This window comes from Anabas testudineus, chromosome 5 (assembly GCF_900324465.2).
Source record: "Anabas testudineus chromosome 5, fAnaTes1.2, whole genome shotgun sequence".
NCBI classification, from domain to species: Eukaryota; Metazoa; Chordata; class Actinopteri; order Anabantiformes; family Anabantidae; genus Anabas; species Anabas testudineus.
The window spans coordinates 18,981,702-19,003,832 of record NC_046614.1 but is presented as its reverse complement, the minus strand read 5'-3'; the positions used below and the strand labels follow the sequence as shown (position 1 = coordinate 19,003,832).

The 22,131-nt window shown below is 37.4% G+C and overlaps 3 protein-coding genes across 5 annotated transcripts in view; all 3 read right to left on the bottom strand.

Moving 5' to 3' along the window:
• Window positions 1–6,939, bottom strand: part of slc12a5a (solute carrier family 12 member 5a) — a 123,822-nt gene extending 116,883 nt beyond the window's left edge. For 2 of the 3 annotated variants that reach the window (XM_026346728.1, XM_026346729.1), the window contains exon 1: window positions 6,576–6,735. In XM_026346728.1, the coding sequence (XP_026202513.1) occupies window positions 6,576–6,735 (160 nt within the window). Of the gene's footprint in view, window positions 1–6,575 lie in introns of all 3 variants that reach the window. The other variant, XM_026346730.1, reaches the window with a different exon arrangement.
• A 3,964-nt stretch (window positions 6,940–10,903) lies between these two features.
• Window positions 10,904–13,338, bottom strand: LOC113153261. Its single transcript, XM_026346811.1, has 6 exons — window positions 13,100–13,338; window positions 12,751–12,899; window positions 12,548–12,621; window positions 12,163–12,261; window positions 11,462–11,560; window positions 10,904–11,210 (listed from the first exon to the last, which is right to left on the bottom strand). Exons 1-6 carry the CDS (start codon window positions 13,211–13,213, stop codon window positions 11,029–11,031), a joined length of 717 nt encoding a protein of 238 aa, XP_026202596.1. The 5' UTR covers window positions 13,214–13,338; the 3' UTR covers window positions 10,904–11,028.
• Window positions 13,339–15,736: 2,398 nt separating this feature from the next.
• LOC113155049 lies at window positions 15,737–21,428 on the bottom strand. The gene is made up of 6 exons (XM_026349527.1): window positions 20,424–21,428; window positions 20,087–20,235; window positions 19,896–19,969; window positions 19,697–19,795; window positions 18,912–19,010; window positions 15,737–18,780 (listed from the first exon to the last, which is right to left on the bottom strand). Exons 1-6 carry the CDS (start codon window positions 20,700–20,702, stop codon window positions 18,596–18,598), a joined length of 885 nt encoding a protein of 294 aa, XP_026205312.1. The 5' UTR covers window positions 20,703–21,428; the 3' UTR covers window positions 15,737–18,595.
• Window positions 21,429–22,131: the final 703 nt, after the last annotated feature.

Here is a 22,131-nt window from a genome sequence, read left to right as displayed (position 1 = left end):
CATATAGCTACATTTATACTTATAGTGGCAGAGTGAAAACATGATTTTAGAAATGTTGGCTGGGCCACTTAATGATAGTAAGACACAAACATTGTCTATACTACATTTTTGGGTAACTTTTTCTGTCCCTGTCTCTACTGCTGAGAACCTCCCGATAGTATTATCCTACAATATCTAGGGGTTAGACAGTTCACAAAACCCATAGTTTGGCTTATATCATGTGTTGGGTACATTTTAACATGCTTTTGATTTATCTGGCAAACTAATTCTGTCTAAGAACACAGGAAGCACATACTTAAGTGTCATACAAACCTTAAAATGTTTCCAGATTAGAGCAAACCAGCTTTGATATTTGAATATAAAAATTGAACCATTAAACTCGTGTGCAGCATAAACTATATCTTGAGCTGCTTTCAAACATGCATTGAAACCCTAAAAACATTAAACATTACCCATGTGAGCTGCATCTGAGAACGCAAATGTACGAGTGCAACAACCCAACCCTCACTGAGTTTATTCCCATGTGAGAACACAGCTGATCCAGACAATGTCTTGATGTGCACTACACGTGTGAAAGCACAACTGTGCACAATGTCTGGACCTGATTATGCCAATGTTGTGTGGAGTGTCAGAAGGAGAGGATAGTATAACGCAGCTCAAGCACTTTAATCATATGCTGAAATCCTATGCCCTCCACAACCACATATCTTTCACTATAAACACCCAAGGTGCTTTAGTTAGGTAGTCATTGCCCTGTCTGAATCTAAATGAACAAGCTGTTTAAATGCTGTGGGGAAAAGGAGTCACTGTTTACTCTTTCCTTAGGTAACACTAAATCTGTAATGCTCCCATGCAGCAGATCAAACTGATGCTGGAGGTCTTCTAACTGTACTTTGTCTTTTCCACTTGCCATTTTCAAAACTGACAGCTGCATTTGTCACTTTATTCATACCAACTGGGTTATTGGCGCAATGCTGCTTTCCTCCAATACATTTCTACATTTTTTTCCCCCATGTATCAACCTATTTCAGATTTTTTGTTGAACCATTCCACCCCTAATCATCACCATGCTTCACTGTAGGGATGCTATTAACCACTTAATTCTATCTCATTGCAATTATAGTAGGGCCTTGTTGAAGATCCTAAATAAACAGTATCACATTCATGCACATACTTCAGAGCTTTATAGAGCATATACTTTAAACAAAACAACATACTAAATTGACATGTTGATCTTAAAAAGTTTAAGTTTGAATACTGTCACATATTGCTCAGCCCTGGATAATAAACTGGTGTACAGTGTGGAATTGAGACATAAATATTAGTCAACAACATCAATATAACTTGAACATTAAAAAGAGGGACCAGGTGCTACATAGACAAAGCAATCACCTCCCTAGCTCCACTCACACACATACAAAAAGAGCATCACTTAAAAAGAATGCATATATTCATTATGTCCTTTAGATCTGTTCTGACATCTCATTGCTCCTGATGTACAGACATGCTACAGGTAGTTAAGCATAAAACTTAATAAAACCAGGCCTGTAATTGACATGCACCAATGGTCAAATTCCCAGTGCAGCTCTGATAATGTGGTTAGGAAAGATTCAAGGTAAGAGAATGGGACTATGAATCTCAAGCAGGACAAAACTGAGCAAAGACAGCGCCTTAAATTTTCCTGGCTGACTTAACGCAAAGCAAATCTTCACATATATCATTTCAATCGATTCAACTGTTATGGAGCCTACAATTCTAGGCAATTACCTTTTTGTTCATACCAGACTGTAATTACGTGATTTGTTGAGATTATTCTTTTGGACCCCAGAGGTTTTAATATCTCTATGTGCACAATAACAACAGCAAGTAGAAACAGAAAAAAAAAATCAGCAATTTATAAAAGAGGACTTTAACTTTTCAATACCGATCAGACAGCGTTTCCAAGATTTCTCACATTAGACTGAACGTCAAAGCAAATTAGCAAGATGTGGCAGGTACTCAATAACTCTGTAAACAAGGTCAGTGACATGTATTTTTAATGCCTGTGACGCAGCAAGCCAACATGAAACAACTAGAGGTGACCGAAGTACCTTGGTAGCTGGTTCCAGTCCAGCTGGAGACTTTCATTGACAGGTACACCAACGATTTAACATGTTGAATGGTCTGAAACCTTTGCAGACAATACTCAGACTAGTGACAATGATGCAGACACACTGCAAAAACTACAGTAGACAAACAGACACTCACCAACAGCCCAATGACCGGTTTGGTCATTCAACAAGGTGGTATAGTACATGTCAAATACAAAACAAAAGCACAATATGGCCCCTTTTACAGATTTTTTTTATTAATGTAGTACTTTTGCAGTGCTCTATGAATTTTTGGGATTAAGTGAATGTAGCTGTTAACCCAACATAACCTCACATCTCAAACATTATCTATTTTTGTAGAAGCAGATGGCCAGCAACAACACATACAAGGCATCAGTAAAAATACATGAGTATTGCATTTCTTCTTTTGTCATAAGATAAGCAGCAATTATAATGAGAAATATTGAAATCATCACACATGGAGTGCTAGAATAAACACTAATAATCCTCCACCTGGTCAGTCTATTATCAAAAGTCATAATTGCAGCCACTATTGGACACTCATGACCAATTCTTAAAGATTTATATATTTAGTGGGTCAGGCTGGGTAAAATATTGGGGGGGGGTAATTTTTTTTATGTGACAGTAAGAAAATACAGCATATTTCCAGTCTTATCCTTTGTTAATTCAGACCAGGGCACCATTACTTGTACATGGATTAACAAGTTAGTCTAGCTGGATTGTGATGCTGGATCAGTTTGTTTATCCAAAGCTTGTTTTACTAGAAACAAATCCACAATCTCAAACTTGAATATATATATATATATATATATATATATATATATATATATATATATATATATATATATATATATATATATATATATATATATATATATATATATATATATATATATATATATATATATATATATATATATATATATATATATATATAAATTGATGCAATAAAAATAAGATAACACAGAGAGTAATGAGCAACAAAAGGTATAAACAAGAGTACACCACAACAAGCTGGACAACAGTGTTTATCCCAGAATAAAAGAAATTCATGGCGAATTGCAGATTCCCGTTAAGCTACAATTCAATTTGTTCCTTGATGCGGACACAGACAGTTTTGTATATAAATTTAGAATACATTATAAAAAGTGACCACGGCAGACTGAGTGGCAGAAACATACATAATTGTTTTGCCCGGAGATGGATGATCCACTCAGATGAAAACAGGAAAAATACAAATCTCTGTTGTGCTGCTTTGGTGATTATGGTTATTATTCTCTTCTGGAGACTGTTTGCCTGGAAGGAAACAGAACATCCTGACACAGATTAAACCTCAGCCAAGTCGTTTGATAGAAACACTAACTATAAAGTGGGTTATGGTTATTAACATAAAATGTCTGTTGTTTGAATTTTCAACTCTGTATATGGTAGAGAGATAGATACGTTCAATGTAAAGAAACTAGATAAAAGCACATCGTTTTTATTTATTCATCGTACTAAAATCAAGAACCATTTTGAGCATCCACAGCTTGGCCAGAAACCACAAGACTCAAAAGATCAGTAATAGATTGCGTTATGTTACCACGCCAACCCCTAATGGCAGACAGACAAAATAAGATACGATCTGGTGAACAGTGGAGCATTTAGTGTAGGAGCTAAACAGCCAGATATTTCCCTGGGGAGCTGGCAGAGACTAAACAAGCTAGAAAGGCTCTTAATATTGGACTTTCATTGATGAGGTGGACAGAAACAGAAACTAATGGTAATCTTAATGTTGCTCTTTGTCTGCGGGTCAGCAGATTAATATTTCTGTTTGCCAACCTTTATAAGGTGATAACATGTATCAATGAATTTACATTAGTTTGTTTGTTTAGCATCATCCGTATCAAGTTAACTAATAATAATTAAATATGTGCTCAGTTCACTGTATCCAAGTGGCACAACAATGTTTAAATGCAAATTCCCTTCAAAGCAGGACACTGTAATATCATTAAGGCTATACCACTGTTCTTAATTAGACGCCATATTGTACATCAGTAAGTCAAGTGTGATACTTTAATTTTTATTTATTTTTTTTAAATACAAGTCTCCAAGTTTTCTTATTTTGCCAGCTGAGCAGTGCAGCCCACTCCTCTAAGCTCAACCAATCTAACCAAAGATGTATTTCTTTACACTGCTGCAAGGCCAAGGGCAGAGGGGACACTTGGCAGCCAGACAAGGAGCTTCCTTCCTGCTGCAGCCAGTCATCGTCCACTATACTGACTGGCTGAGCCGACTGAGTTCACACCTCCCTTTGGATCAATACGTACAGGATCACAGGTCTAGATCAACAAATAAAGTATTTGGATACTGTTCCTGACCAACGAATAAAATTAGAATAATTCTGAAAGGTGTTTTGGTAGAAAAATGAATTTTTATGCAGCAGGAAAATGCCAATATAATGGTTTTCACTTTTTCTATAAACCCTTTCCAGTTGGGTTTAAATCCGAGCCATCAGTTCCAGCGAAGAGAACTTTTGTGTTTAACATTTTATTAATAAAACAGGTAATTAAGAAAATATGAATTATATATTTATCCACAATGAAAATGATTGCTAGTCGCAAATCAACAATAGCAATAAAAAGCGTCTTACTCGCCTCACACCTAAAGATGTACAAATCGGATGTTCATCAATGGATTATTAATTTGTTCCATTACATGACTTCCAAGCCACGCACACATACAACAAAAACATGAAAGAGAAAGTGTCACACCATCCCAGCAAGTGTTTGATTTCATAATGGTACTTGCTTGATCTGAAGTGTTTTTACCTCATTGCAAGACCATTTATGAGACTACTCTGCTGAAAATGTACTCTGTCGCCATGGCAACCACCAAAGTCGATGTAGAGACACCAGTCTCCGCAAGGCTGCAGCTCAGCAGGAGCACAGCATATATGAGGGGAAGTCCTTCAATAAAGCACTCCCCATCTCTTAAGGGGAACACAGGAAGATGGTAAGATTTGTTCCTACCGACCCGCACAGCCAGTCTCTGTCCAGAGGAATGATGCACGCTGGAGCATTCAAGTGGAGAAATGCCGAACATGCATTTTAATGTTAATTCTCCTGCACAGGAGGAGACGGTGGCATATTTTGAACCTCCAAGTCTTTCTGTAGCCACATGTAGCAATGAACTGGGGAGCTGGAAAGGTATTTAAAACCTTCCATTCCTCACCTCAGTGGCCAGGTGGTGTAATAGTAGAAATGTGTACACACACCAAGCACAGCAGGAATTACGTCAAGACAAGGGGAAGACATGTTGCATATCCAGTGAGAGGGGTAAGGACTCCGTATTGTGATGAGTGTCGCCTTTAATCGTTACAGAAATTCTGGTCAAAGCTTTGACCGGTGAATAAAAAATGCCACTAAAAGCCTAAGTAAGGCCACAGTACTTATTCTTCAGAACAAAGCAAAGAAACGAAGGGGCAGCAAATCTAGAGCCACAGTAAAAGCAGTTATGGGACTCCTGGGAACCAGGCCAATTAATCTGAAATGTCATTAATGGAGCAGCCTTCATAGGTTAAGCACAGTATAAAATGCACTGATTCATTTCCAGATAAATGCATTTGCACTTGACTGGGCCTGAATGCTCCTTTTCTAATGCTAATGGTAAAGCCTTCCATTCATAACCCAGTGGGGATTTTGGCCACCCTATGTTCTGCACTGTTACTTTGGATTCAGACAATGACTGACAGGACTGTGAGTGTTTCAATCAGGTGAGGTGGCGACAGGATTCAACCATAATTGCAGTGGTTTTTGCCCTGTTTTTAATTCATCCCTGACCAATTTCCCACACCGTAATTTTCCTGTGTTTTAATAAAGGAATATGCGCTCATTTCCAGACTTAAAATCGTCTTACTGTATTTTCTCTGTTTCGTTAAATCAGCCAAGCAGCCACATTGAAGCATACTTGACATTGCATTTCCCCGCTCACCTGCTGTGGTGTCAAACCATGCTTAGATGATATATTATAAATACTTAACGCCACAAAACAGAGGATTTCAGAGAATTCAACTTAACTGATCCACTTCACCACTGATGACTTGTGCAGTGAAAAACACATTTCAACACATGCAACAGCAGAGCAGCAACATGTCTGAGTCAGAGAAGGAGCAGACCATGTGAAAACAAAGCAAAAACACGCTGTTTTGGAAGAAAACCTCAAATTAAAGAATCATGCGTTCCCCTTCCAATATTTGGCGCAATGCACCTGTTACAAACATTATAGGAAAATGGGGAAATGCCTCTGTCATTGGCCACATCATGCCCTACGAGGCTGTTCAATATTCAAGTCACACACGCAGACACACATCTGTGCACAGACAATGTGGAACAGCAGCCGAGCATCAGGTCTGCTAGCGCTCAGTGCACAGCAAACAATCAGCGTTGGGATGGATGAAGCCGGTGTGAGGGGGTGTCTCCTTACCTTTCAGCACCACCACCGCCTCGGCACCCGCAGCATCCTTCCCCTCCGCGCCGCCGCTGGTCGTGGGCTCGTCCCCCTCGAACAGCTGGTTCACCTCCCCCTGGATGTCCGAGGGGCGCCGGTCGCCGTCGCTCTTGGAGACGGTGAACCTCTGGCTCATGGTTGTCGCCGGTGAGACAAGCGACGGACCTTCTTGCCACGTTGCGAGACAGTAATGGAGAGATTTTAAAAAAATAAATAAATCAAAGCTGGGAAATGTTCTGGCTTCTGTCGTTACGGTAGTCCACCGTCTTCCTGGGATAACTTCACCTGCGACTACGACGTCCTGGACGGGCGCTGGGTGTCGGGTGGCTCGGTGTGTGATGCCGAGTGGACCATCACATCAACCGGTGTCTGCTGCCTGCTGCGCACCTGGGTCCTAAAGCCCACACATTGGGGTTTGTTGCGCCTTTTTATAGCAAACATATAAACACTAGACGTTTTTTATTGTATTAATCCACAAAAAAAAAAAAAAAAAAACTCATTGTAGCAAGTCCTGTTATTTAGCATCACATTTGATCTATTAATTATAACACATAAAACCACTGACGTCGACATTTATGAGCTGGCGTTGCTCCACAACCTTAGGATCAGCTACAAATGAGCCTGTCAGATACTCAAACTGCTGCTGTTGAAAGTAAAAGTGATTTTGCAGCATTGTATTAAAAACTGTGTTAATAATCCTGCAACTACTTGTTGTCAGGGCAGGACAAAGAATGTGCAATTAAATTATTACTCCCCAGCCCAGAAAGCTAAAAAGCAGGTAAATCTCAGTTTGTGTGTTGTGGCACTTTACAGCGGGTTGAAATACACAACCTTAATAATATGATCACACCTTAATGTGACCATGCACTGATTCAAGAGCAATCCCTTATCCTAATGTGTAACGTTGACTTGTAACACAAACTGTATTTTCTCTGTAAAACCTACCAAATTCTCTTTTTAGAGACTCACTCTTGTGTTTGTTCAAAGACAATGCATTTTTTTTCCACTCAGAAAGAGACAGAGAGAAAAATTAACATTATTGTTTAAAGGTATTCATATTCAACAGCGGTAATTTGTCATTATAAGCTGATCCAAGTGGTCAAATTTGTAGATTTAGGGGCCTATAGGTGCTTTGAGAGCAAGTTATTACAGAGTAGGTTATGTCTCCTAATAAGAAAGTCATTTTTTTCCTTACTGTGTGAACCGTTTTGTGACGCCTCCACCCTGGCAACTGCTCACAGTATAAATGCAGGGCTCAATTGAACAACTCAAAGACACAGAGGAAAAGAAAATAACCTCACCTTTATTAAAAGTGAAGTCAGCTATTAGCAGGAAGGGGCTTGGAAAAGAGATGAAGTCAGCAAAGAGTAACACCAAGCAAAAAGGAAAACATGTAGGAGGTCAAATGTTGGGCAGTCTAGCAGATGCTAGCTACTGCCACGATGACACACTAATCTGTCTGGTGGGAATGCTCAGGTCTGAAAAGACACAAGAAAGATAATGATGGCAAGGCAGAAATTATTCAGCATGAATGGTGGTTTGCTTTACTGTAGGTGATGGTTTTAGGTTTTTACTACACATGCAAATGATAATGTTTGAGCACACTGTACTGTGCATTAATAGGTGAATGTTTCTTAGGTAGGTGGTAGCCTGATAATCAGACTACAGTGGAATGCTATTTTATTTCACTTAATTAATTTATTCTATTTTAACCGCAGAACAAATTAGAGATGTGGGCAATGATTCATAGGTGTGAAATAAGGACAGAGAAGTGGACTCTTTAATAAAACATGAAATCTTGAACTGTATGATCTGTAACAGCTGGGTCAATGTGTTCATTCAAATCCAATTTTATTTTATCATAACCTTGTGTGAATTTATGTTCTTACTGTGTATATTTTAACAGAAAGAGAGAAAAAATCTCAAGTGTCCCTGTCATGAGTAATAGTAGTAACACCAGTGTTTAACAGTTTAAATTGTTTCTTGTGTAAAGGGTTAGGTGTGTATTGTTGAAATGGAATTAATTAGAATATTTATTTGATATTACTCTAACACAGTGGCATGCTGCGAGCAAACATTTCACACATACATACTTCCCACACGTGTTGTTTCATAGCAGTTTTCACAAAGCTAATTTTGTAGAGACTGCAGAAAAATTCAAAAATACACACATTGTTAAATATTAATTTTGTAGTCAGTCGTTAGGCATTATTTAGTCGGAAAATCTGCTGCTCCAATTAAAGAAACACTTTTTAATCAGAGTTAGGCATCAAGTCAGTTAAACTTCTGGGATATTAATCTGTTCAATTAATTAGCAGCGGGGGCTGTTGGAAGAAATTAACAACAGGCAACAATGAGATGATACAGGAATGGTTTTACAGGTGGAGGCCACCCTAACATTTTTTCTGACTGTTTCTTCACTAGTTTTGCATTTAGCTAGAGTCAGTGTCACTATTGGTAGCATGAGGTGATACCTGAACCCTACAGAGGTGGACAGAGCACCCTGAGTGCCTTTAGGTATTGGCATGAAACCCTTTGGGTCTTGGGTTGGTCCTGGTGACAAAAATGTCCAGCCTTATGTGGTGAGAGTAGGCTGGCAGTTCCTGGAGGATTGTTTCATCCAATGCCGCCATGTTGCACCTCAGACTGACAAGGAGCTCAATGATGCCTTGGACCAGGTTTAGGAGGAGATACCCCTTGGCATCATCTGTCATCTCATTAGACATTCAGTCTCAACATGACAATAGAATGACAATAGAATTAATTTACTCATTATACAAAAACATGCAGTTCAACACTTGAATTAAAATAAGTACACCTGGTAAAAAAAAAAAGTTAAGTTTGAAATTTTCTTAACTTCTAACTTTGTTTCTTTATCATGCCACCAGAATCTAGTCTCCCTCTGCTTGGAGACTTTTCTGTATTTCTGTAATTCTGTAAGGTTTTAACATCACTATGTAAATATATCAAAGTCACATATTGAGCTTAATTAGTAAAACTACATCACCAAAACTCAAAAGTCTGTTTTTTTTTTTTTAAAGAATTCCAAGTTGTTCTTGGCTGTAACAAACTGTACCTGTTGCACAACATGCAACTTTGCACCCTGTAATCAATATGTCTGTTTCAACGTTTGTGTCTGAAGTGCAAAAGAAGGAGAAGAGGTAAAGGTTAATATTATCCTATTATCTTATAATAATGTGCAATTAATAAAAATCCCCTGCATCTTAAATTAGGCCTCTTGACCATACAGTACCTCTGCCATCTTAGCAGACATCTGACTGCAGATTTTCAGGTCAGCAGATCATCCCAAATTGTAGAATATCGAGTAACAGACATGCAAGCTCTGTAATTTCCTAAATGGACAATCCCACTTTTTTGTTTGTTTTGGTATTTCGTAAGATTATGTTGCTGTCTGCACATTTGGGGTCAGTTCTTCCACATTTGGACAAGGCTAACAACTGGAATCTATACTAAACACAGTTTTAGGGGAGGTTATTATAAGGTATTGTGTTGACACTGGAAGTAGGTGACAAAATAAGGTATAACTAGCTCATGAGCAATGATAAATATAATTCAGCTATAACTATACATGTTGTTGCCTTTTGGTTTTAACAAGTAAATTATTGTATAGAAGAGACATGGAAAGATTTTGGTAGTTTGAGTGTTGGAGGTGAGATTACAGTTTTTTCTCCTTTGCTTAAACACTGTCCACTCTAACACCACATTTTCACAATAGCCAACACACAGACTGAAGATGACTGGACAAAATTCTACCTTTTCTTTGCAAAATATTTAACACTAACAAAACATTAAAACCACAAAATGAATGCAAAATATTCCCACAAACAAAACAACTCATGAATAAACTAATAGATTCTTCCATTCATTACAACATTCATGGACAACAAAATACAGATCTCAGTATTTACCTCTTCAGCTGTAATTGGTGCATAAGCCTGTGCCATTTCCTGATACTTTACTTAGCTGTAGGATGAGTAAAGGAGTGAGCAGGAATACCACAGCTTAAAATCTTGACTTTTCTCCCTTTGTGAGTTTTAATAGACACAACAAACCCTGCTGCACTTTGCATCTGCACTTTTTTTGAGATGGCATATTGAGGACTATATAATTTAGGTGCAAATGACACTGACTGTGACTAAGAATTGTACAGTAGAAGAGCAAATGGGGGTGTTAACTTTCAAGGTACAGTTCTTATAGTGTGTGCTCTTATACCAAAAATATTACAGGATGTACCTGCAGGGGCTACTGTAATAGGAAGAACAATAACCATGAAAGACACAGAAGAAACAGAGGGTCTTGTTACTTTATTGAGTAAATCAAAAGTGGAAATATGACATCTTATTAAGGGTTGATTTTATAAGTATGATAAGTATGACTGAAAATGTATCACACTAGTACCATGATGAATTCACCATATACTTTTCCACTTTTGCTGAACCCACTCAAAGCCAACACGGGGGTAATAAAGAAATTTCTCTGATATACAATTGAAGGGCACTGAATATGAGGATAGCAGTCTTTGAAAAATCTGCTCCGCCGTGGCTGGAGAAATGCGAGTGTGAGGTTCAAATGGCAGGCAGTTTTCATAGTCTGTGCAGAAAGCAAACAAGACAATATGAAGACAAAAAGACTATATCAATGTATAAAAGCACTACTGTATTCTCTTATGTACATGAGAATGCATTACAAAGTCATGATTAGTAACAAAGCCATAATCAATTTTAAACAAGGCCTATTTTACAACAACATACAAATATCATGTAGTCCTCAGAGAATAAATCATTCTACAGTGCCACCACACTCGAGTCATTTATTACTCTGTTCCTATACTTTTTTCTTACCGTGATCTGTGTTTAAGGTATGTGGTTTGTACCAGCCAAGACATTCTGCCTGTGTCTCAAACTCCTTCAGCTCTGCAGCTGTGATGTTCTTTCTCCTACCTGTTGAACAGGTGACACATTAGAGATTCAAATCTTGTAATGATATTCTTGTTTTATCTCACTCCACTGTGACACATGGGTGGTACAGGTGCAGGTCTTGCTGGTGTTTCCTGATGGTAAACAGGGCAAACACTGTACCTGCTGAAATTAGCATGTTAGCATTGCCAGTGTCATAAAGTCAATATGCTGGCATTAGCATTTGGCTCGAAACTGTTGGTCTGCAGAAATCTCTATTAGCTGTAAAGCATGATTAATTGAGAAAATAACTGGCAGATAAATCAGTTAATGTATATATGCTACTGTTAATTGTCACCCTGTTTTAATCAGTTATCACATCAACACTATATTTCACCATTATTTAACTATTGTCATCTTTCATCCTAACCACTTTCCCTATTATGGGAGACCAGTTAACCTAACTGCATGGCTTTAAACTGTGGGAGGGAGGTGGAGTACCAGGAGAAAATCCATGCAGACACGGGGAGAACATGCAAACTCAACACAGAAAGGAACCTGGACGATCGATAGATACAATATTTTTAAGCACTACACCACTGTGCAGCCCAAACATTATCTCATGTTCTCTCATTTTATTTACTTACTAAGAAGCAGAAAAAAGTCAAAGAACTCATCGAGCTTAAAAACGAGGCAGTCAGGACATCCACTTTGCAGCAGCACATTTGGATTACCCTTTGGAGCATCTGAAGGAAACATGGTAAGAAGTTCAGATGGGAAGAAAACAATAAATGGTTTGCATTCAATTCTAAATACCACTTCATCTCTTCATCCTTATTTTCACAATACACAATGTCCTGGCTTTTTTTTCATATTCTCTAAATTCTTATTAAACCTATTTCTGCAAATGTAAAAACACATTAAGACAGAAAAAGCAAGTGAATTAGATAAACTGTCAGTTATCTTTAGTATATCTAAAGTCCCACAATCACACACCACTGCACATCATACATCATCACACAAAATTCTTACTGTTGCTGTCAACATAAAATATGGCGTTGTTTTCAAAGAAAATTGGCTGAGTATCAGTACTGCAATATTCATGCCTGAAAAGGATTGGAAAAAGAATTTTAAAAAGAAGCACTGGAGAGGACAATACATACTTATACATACATGTTCTGATTAATTTCAACAACTTTAAAGTAAAAACAGATTTTAAAAAAATCATGTCTTACAATTTCGCTTTAAGCTTGGTTTCATAGAGGTTTGGTGTGGCCAGTGCGGTAATATCCAGTGCCATACTTGGCCACATAACTACATTGAAATATGCTGGAACCAAACAGTTGTCTGAAGACATGGCTATGACATACCAACTGCCAGACAACTGTAACGACATGTAGAGGGTCATGAATGTATATAAACTGTATATAATTGATGTTTTGCAAGAATTTGAAACCCTTTTTGTATTTTATTTGCACAGTAAATCTTAGGAAAAACAAACAGACAGGTGCATTTATAATTGTATCTAATAAAGCAGTTTAAAAAATACAAGGTTATAGTTATAAGTGTAGAAAAGAGACTTACATCTGGACTTTTGTCCACTTGCTTCAGAAGTTGGTCACAGGCCAGAGGTGCCGCCTGGCTCACCGAGGTGAGACTCAGCACAACAACAGCAACAACACACAAAGTCTTCATCATGTCTCTGATGCCTGTTTGCTTCTCTCAGATCAGTTTTATAATGATATCAGACTTGTTATTTTTGTGTAAGATGTGCACAGCCCTCACTGAGCGTATACAACCCCAGCTAAACCGACTGTGAGGGGACTGTAGCGGGATTGTGTTTTATATTTGGTTTACTGTTTCGTAAGATTGGTGTTCACACTCTTAGGGTCAGTTCTTCCATATTTGGTCAAATCATAGAAATCATAGCACCAACTTGGCCCATACTATACACTGAAGCGAGTTTTGTTCATGGCATGTGTTCACAGTAAAATTACACAAAGGGGACAGTGGTAAATTTATTTGTTTACTGAGCTCTAATGCTTGAGCATTAAACAATGCTGGTCAATATATACCATAGAAGTAATATTTAAAATTAATACATAGTGTAGACTTTAATCCAAAATGACAAAATCAGTTAGTGAGTCATGATAAATGATAAAATGCCCTCACATAAACATAGATGAACCATATATTGCTATTTTGGCCAGGTCTGTCTGTGTACCTCTTACACTAAACTTACATTGGCAACAAGAAGTTAATTGAACATTAGAAAGTTTAACTTTTTGCTATCTGATGGAGTAAAACCGAAACTTCTGTGATATTAATCTGTTCAATTATTTAGCAGCGGGGGCTGTTAATCAGTTTCAGCTGCTTTGGTGTTAAAGGAATTAACAAAAAGGCAACAAAGAGATGATCCCCAAAACACGACTGGTTTTACAGGTGGAGGCCACCCTAACATTTTTTCTGACTGTTTCTTCACTAGTTTTGAATTTAGCTAGAGTCAGTGTCACTACTGGTAGCATGAAGTGATACCTGGACCCTACAGAGGTTGAACAGGCAATTAGTATTTAGCATGATCGGTTTGATGGTGGGTCATTGTTGGTCTGGGGAGGCATATCAATAGAGGGACACACAGACCTCTACAGGCTAGACAACAGCACCCTGAGGAGCTCAGTGATGCTTTGGATCTGTCATCTCATTAGACATTCAGTCTCAACATGACAATAGAATGACAATAGAATTAATTTACTCATTATACAAAAACATGCAGTGCAAGTACACCTGGTAAAAAAAAAAAGTTAAGTTTGAAATTTTCTTAACTTCTAACTTTATTTTTTTATCATGCCACCAGAATCTAGTCTCCCTCTGCTTGGAGACTTTTCTGTATTTCTGTAATTCTGTAAGGTTTTAACATCACTATGTAAATATATCAAAGTCACATATTGAGCTTAATTAGTAAAACTACATCACCAAAACTGAAAAGTCAATTTTTTCTTTTAAAAAGGATTCCAAGTTGTTCTTGGCTGTAACAAACTGTACCTGTTGCATAACATGCAACTTTGCACCCTGTAAACAATATGTCTGTTTTAATGTTTGTGTCTGAAGTGCAAAAGAAGGAGAAGAGGTAAAGGTTAATATTATCTTATAATAATGTGCAATTAATAAAAATCCCCTGCATCTTAAATTAGGCCTCTTGGCCTTACAGTACCTCTGCCATCTTAGCAGACATCTGACTGCAGATTTTCAGGTCAGCAGATCATCCCAAATTGTAGATTATCGAGTAAACCTTGTTTGGATATCAAACAGACAGACATGCAAGCTCTGTAATTTCCCAAATGGACAATCCCACTTTTTGTTTGTTTTGGTATTTCGTAAGATTATGTTGCTGTCTGCACATTTGGGGTCAGTTCTTCCACATCTGGACAAGGCTAACAACTGCAGTCTATACTAAACACAGTATTAGGGGAGGTTATTATAAGGTATTGTGTTGACACTGGGAGTAGGTGACAAAATAAGGTATAACTAGCTCATGAGCAATGATAAATATAATTCAGCTATAACTATACATGTTGTTGCCTTTTGGTTTTAACAAGTAAATTATTGTATAGAAGAGACATGGAAAGATTTTGGTAGTTTGAGTGTTGGAGGTGAGATTACAGTTTTTTCTCCTTTTCTCCAAACTGAAGATTCTACCTTTTCTTTGCAATAAATATTTAACAAATATTTAACACTAACAAAACTTTAAAACCACAACATGCAATGCAAAATATTCCCACAAACAAAACAACTCATGAATAAACTAATACATTCTTACATTCATTACATAATGGACAACAAAATACAGATCTCAGTATTAACCTCTTCAACTGTAATTGGTGCATAAGCGTGTGCCATTTCCTGATACGTTACTTACTTTAGGAATACGACAGCTTAAAATCTTGACTTTTCTCCCTTTGTGATTTTTAATAGACACAACAAACCCTGCTGCACTTTGCATCTGCACTTTTTGAGATGGCATGTCGAAGTACTATATAATTTAGGTGCAAATGACAGTGACTGTGCTAAGAATTGTACAGTAGAAGAGCAAATGGGGGTGTTAACATACAAGGCACAGTTCTTATAGTGTGTGTTCTTATACTTAAAATATTACAGGATGTACCTGCAGCGGCTACTGTAATAGCAAGAAGAACAATAACCATGAAAAACACAGACGAAACAGAGGGTTTTGTTACTTTATAGAGTAAATCAAAAGTGGAAATATGAAAACTAAGTTTAACCCTGAACTCTTTTGGTAATAGCACTTATCACTGAAATATACGTTACAGTTTAGAATATGTTTGCAAACAATAATATCCAGGAGGTGCCACTTAGGTAAAAAATTAAATCAGATTACAGATTACACAACAAGAAAGATTTATTAAATTGAATGTTGTCTGTAATTAGCTTTGGAGGTATATAAGTTAAGATAAAATAAATCAAACAGCAAAGAAAGGGTTGCACCATTTCTCACAAGCATGATCAGTGAATGAAACCTGGACAATCACAAGAGTGTATATTTATTACATTAGTGCCCTAATGCATTCACCAAAGGTCATTCCACCCTTCCTTAAACCACTCAGACAGAATTCAAAACGTTCTCTGTGAGACATTAAAGAGGTTTACTATATTTGGTTTGCAGTCTTTGGTGTATCATATTTCTTAATGCTTAAATATCAGCAGCATCATCAATTCTTTCATATTCTATGCACAGAGCAAAAGAGAATATTAAAAAAATGAATGTATTGAATGAAAGTACTTCATAATGTATTGCATTCTGTAATTTACATGACAATTAGTGACATCTCCATTATATTATTATATTATATTGCCATACCATGGGTTAGGGGGGCGGGAGCTGGACCCTGTACATGTTGTAGCTGAGAGGAACATGCTGTCAAAACTCCTCTCAATCCTGGACAATCCCTCCCACCTGCTACACAGTGTGCTGGCTGGACAGAGACTGAGCAACATCAAGTGCTCATAACTGCACATACACTATATTGTATATATTCACAAAAAATGTCAGTAGTAGCCAGCTCATTATTAATTAACAGTGAGGATGACAGTGTGACTGGCATTTTGTAAACTTTTAAGACAATTCCATAGTTTTTAACCAGTACATAGTCTAATCAGTCACAGCTGTACTTGACATTTATAGCTAATAATAATTTATTAACCATTTGAATGGTGGTTTTAGTATTAATACAAAAATGTTAAACATTTTCCTATTCAATACATTTATAAACTGAATATATTTGAGGTTTGAACTATTAGTTAACCAAAACAAGAAAAAGTCATTATGTGGGCTGAAGCTACACGTTCACACTTCACACCCATAGTTATTGTTATAGATGTCTGAATAATATATTATAGCTTTCTAAAAGTCAATCAAAGAAATAATTACTTGTGATGTCTTCCAGCAGCGAGTGTCAGTCACATTAAGTTTATCTTTATTTCACCATGACTGGAGCTATCCATCCATCTTTTGCTCCTTATCTGGGGATAGGTCGTGTGGGCAGCAGTCTAAGCATTTATAATTCACATAATCACATACTGTCTTATTTTAATCGCTCTATTCTCCTTGATTAAGAGCAGAAGATTGTACAAGACAGAAGATTGTACTGGCCCATCTGACATAACAAAAAAGCATGTGGGTCGTCTTGCACGTGATTTGCATTAAACTCAATCTGTATAAAAACAAACAAAAAAACGAACAAAAATTACTTTGTCAACAAATCGAAATTTCAATATCATTACATATCAAAGTAAAATAATTAAAATTACAGGAAAGTTTGCAAATGGAAAAAGAATGAGAATGTAAACTAAAATCTCTCAAGGAGATGTCTAATAAGTTAATGATCGCTGCAAAAACAGGCTAACAAAAGGAATCTAACTACAACAAGAAAAAAGTTACTGTGCAAAGACAAGAAGACAAACAAGAATTTGGAGCAAAACTGACTAATAACAAAACCAAACCAACAAAGCCTCAAATTTGAAAAAAAAAACAAAAACAATAAAAAACAAAACAAAACAATGCAAAGCAAAAACTAACAATTATTACACACTGACTAAACTAACAAATGATCTAAGTGGAAAGACAAATTAACTAACTATTTTCAATAACAATACTTATCTACCTTGGAGCAAACAAGAGCTAGAGGTCAGAGAAAAGGAAAGTGGAGGGAACAAGGCAAACAATCAAGACTGATCAATAACACACTAGCAAAGACTAACGGAAACATGACTAACTTAAATACAAAGATAGAAATGACAGAACACAAAGCACCTGCTAAAAAAACAACACACCTGTTACCACAGCTGAGACATGCCCCCACAAGGAAGAACCACAAATACAGGAACAACAAACAGAAAACGTCCAGGGACACTGCCCCAGCTGGTCGGAGGTGAGAACTGCAACACTGATATTGTAAATGTGTGGCAAAAATCTGAAAATTTTAAAGGTGAATTATTTTCCCCACAACCAATTTTAGGGAAAAACAAATGCAGCACAAATAGATTTAGTGTTTTCACTGACCAATTGTTTTTGTGCTACATGCACCAACCCCCAGAAACAAGTAGGTGGGGGTTGACTGCTTTGCTGATTCATATGGTGTGTTCACTTGCAGGGTCATTTCATTTAAATAAGTTAGAACCAGATGAACAGGATGACTTCTCTGCATCTCACACTGAAGCAAAAGGATTTCATGTAGTTTTCCTTTCCTTCTTTCTTCTAATCCCACAGAAACATTCTACATGTGACCTCAATAACCCTCAATGTCTTAATGACTTAATGATGTTAAAAATCTGGGGCTCCAGCCACTCAGACAGGTTGAGCTAACTGACTCACATGGAGTTCTTTCAGAAATTGTGTGATTATAGTTAAATTATAGTCTGAAATGGGTTTAACATTTATGGCTTCTATCAGTGTACTGACACACTGTATAAGTTATATACAGACTAAGTAACCATCATAAACCATCTACGCTGCTACTAGACCTGATCTGTATAGTGACAATAATATTTAGTTGCCTTAGATATTTACCAAAGGCTATTCCACTTTTGCTGAGCCCAGTCGTAAGCAGCATGTGGGTCATGAATGAGACTCTCAGTAAAACACTTAAAGGGCACAGAATATGTGTTTTTAACTCTTTGATACATTAAATTGCAAAGTTCTGAACTATCAACATCAGTGCTGTCATCCAGTGTCTTGCAGTTTTCATATTCTGTGCATGGAGCAAAAAAGAACAACAAATTACCATATTAGCCATATATACATACTTCAGTTAGTAAAAATCTCACATTAAGGTTCATGTATTGACCCATATATGTGAACACATTTTTTTTCATTTCTCACCATGATCTGTGTTTAAGATCTGTGGTTTGGACCAGCCAAGACATTCAGTCTGTGCCTCAAACTCCTTCAGCTCTGCAGCAGTGGCAGTTTTTCTCCGACCTGTTCAACAGGTTACACGTGAGATGAAAACCTTGTAAGAATTTCAATTAAAGGCATGTTAGTGGTAATGAGAAGGTAACAAAATAGAGTAACAGCTCAGTATTATATTTTGTAGATGACAGTCCATAGGTTTGATACAGACTGAAGCTACAGTTACATTTTGGTGATCCCTTAGATAGGATCATCTTTGGGAGGATTTTCCCACTTGTTGGGTTCATAAGCTCTGATAATGTTTGCATTAATCTTAGCTGTCATGTGGGAATAGCAAATGTCAGCACAGTTTTCGTCAAAAACGATCAACTATTTTTTATGCTTAAATGATTGCCTTCTTCTTTGTTCCTGTTCCTCACACTTTTTTCCTTTTATGTCTTTGTAAACTGAATGCATTTGGGTTTTAGGCTATTGGTTGAATAAGGCATGACCTTCAAAGCCATCTGTGGAAAATATATCAGGAATTACTAATAAAAGTCAAAGTTAGTTTACAGCTCTGGGGCATTTATTATTTTTGATGACAGATTATCGTTTTCTAGCTGTAAGTCCATGTGGAAATTATTAATTATGAAATGCGTTCAATCAAGAAATGATATTAGTGTCTGACATTTGGTAAAAAGTCTTCCTGCTGTGTAACTGACAATTATTGCAATCATGATTGCATATTTTCTTATTTATCTCTCTGTTCTCCTTACTGAATAGCAGTAAGGTGTTGATGGCCTCTTCCCCTTTTACTACGATGCAGTCAGCACACCCAGTCTGAAGCAGCACTTCTGATTCACCATTTGGGGAATCTGTTGGAAATAGATTGTAAGCTTGTGGTCACATATACTGTAAAGAAAGTGACACACAATTAAAGACCAGTAAATACATTATTTTAAACAAAATCCTTACTGTTTTCGTCAACATCAAATATGGTGTTGTTCGCAAATAAAAACAATTCAGCTTCTGAAGTGCAATATCCATACCTGTCAAAGATTTTTTTTAAATTCACTGAAAGAGACACTGGAGAGGACATGATGTTGGAGCACAGTCAGTATGTAGCATTTCACCTTTAAAGATTCATAATGAAAAATATGTCTTACATATTAATATTATAGCTGCCATTGTAGACGTTTGGTGTTTCCTGTGCTGTAATGTCCATGGCAACACTTGGCCAAAATAAAGTATTTAATATTGCTGGAATCAGACAGATATCTGAGCTCATAGCTATGAGGTACCATCTCCCAGACAGCTGAAACAACAGAAGAAGGTCATTTATTTAATATCTGCAGATGATGTTGTAAATGTTTGGCAATATTTAAGAAGTATTTTATGTAAAAATATGGCAGAAAAAAAGAAATGTAGTGCAAATTAGGCCCATTCACTGTAGTTTAATCTAATAGAATAGTTTCAATGTTACGAATGTGGAAAGAGACTTACATCTGGACTTTTGTCCGCTTGCTTCAGCAGCTTGTCACAGGCCAGCGGTGCAGGCTGGCACACCGAGGTGAGACTCAGCACAACAACAGCAACAACTAAAGTCTTCATCATGTCTCGAGTTGCATCTTTGCTGTTCTCAGACCTGTTTATATTGATATAACTGACCAATTGTTTTTGTCCTACTTCTACCCACCCCTCACTGGGAGGATATAACACCAGCAGCAGTAAACTGACTGTTAACCCCAAATATTGGCATCTCTCTCTAATCCTTGTTTGCATAGCAAACAAACTACAAGCACTGCAGAAAAAGGAGTGGGGAGTTTAGATTTGCATTTTGTTTCGTAACAGTGTGTAATGTAATGTGTATCTGCACATCAGGGTCAGTTGTACCAAATTTTGTCATTGTAAGAAGGTTTCACGCAGTAAAAAGGTAAAACAAAACTGTAAGACATAAAGAATTCATGTGGAGTTGGCTTTTGCTCGAACTGACAAAGCAACTCACAGTACTATGATAATGAATCTGTGCTAGAGTGCACAGTCAATATCTGGTATGGATTTGAGGCACAAAATAAGAGGCATTACCTCACTGTGTGAGACTGCACTTAGGCCACGTTAAGAATTAGACTACAAGGGTGGAGGGATGGTGGGGTGGGAGATGATCCGACAAGTATAGCTGACAGCAGCGTCGAATTGAGGTTTAATCCCTTATTCAATGTCAGACATTCAGTGTTAGAAATGATATACGCTATCACCAAATATTCAGGCCTGCTTCAATTTTCTTTTTAATTATTTTGTCTTTGCACAGAAAAATCACTACTGGAGGGAGCTGATGAGTGAGAGACTGAACTTAATGCACCTTTAAAAGGTGAGATTCTGTAAGTCGATTTGCCGACACCACAACGCAGCCGCTCTGGGTTGTTTCTTTACCTCATTGATGAGTGTTTGTTGTGCTCTTGGCCTTATTTTAACTGGCCGCTGACTTCTTGGTAGAGTAGCCACAGTCCCAAAATGTCTCCATTTGAAGATTGTTTTTGTAAATCAACAATTGTTAACGATAGAACGAAAGAAAGAAATGTAAAGAAATGCCATGTTCCAATACAAACTACTAAAGGATATTATTTAGAACACTGTAAAAAAAAGCTGCAAGTAGCGATTGTATTTTCTTTTTTTGTAAATACTAATACTAATACTGTTACTACTACTAGAATAATTAAGCAATACACAGCCCATTACTGCACAGTTGATATTGGACAGATGATCATATGTTAGAAAGTCACCTCTTATGATTTAGTTTTACTGAAGAACATTCTACATGCGATCCTTGTTTCATTTTGGGGTTTTTTTGCCTATTTTTCTCTGGCCATGCAGCTGTTGATCTGTTGGTACCCTCGCTCCAACAAATTATGGTATTCTACCGCAGAACCTTTGTAGTAAGGGAAGTTCCAGTCCTTGTTCTTGCAGGTCCTGCTGCAGCTCCAGTTTCCACTGTGGTCGCATCTCCAGTAGTACTGTAGGTCCAGCTCCAGCTACGGTTCTGTCCCCGGTCACAGCTGCGATCTGCCTCTCCCACTCCAGCTGTGCCGCCACCCGCCTGATGTTTGACGCACTCCATGGCTCCTGTCCCTGGGCTGCCCCCGCATGTGATTGTACCTGCTGCATAACATTCAACTTTGCACCCTATAATCAGTATGTCTTTCTAAACCTTTCT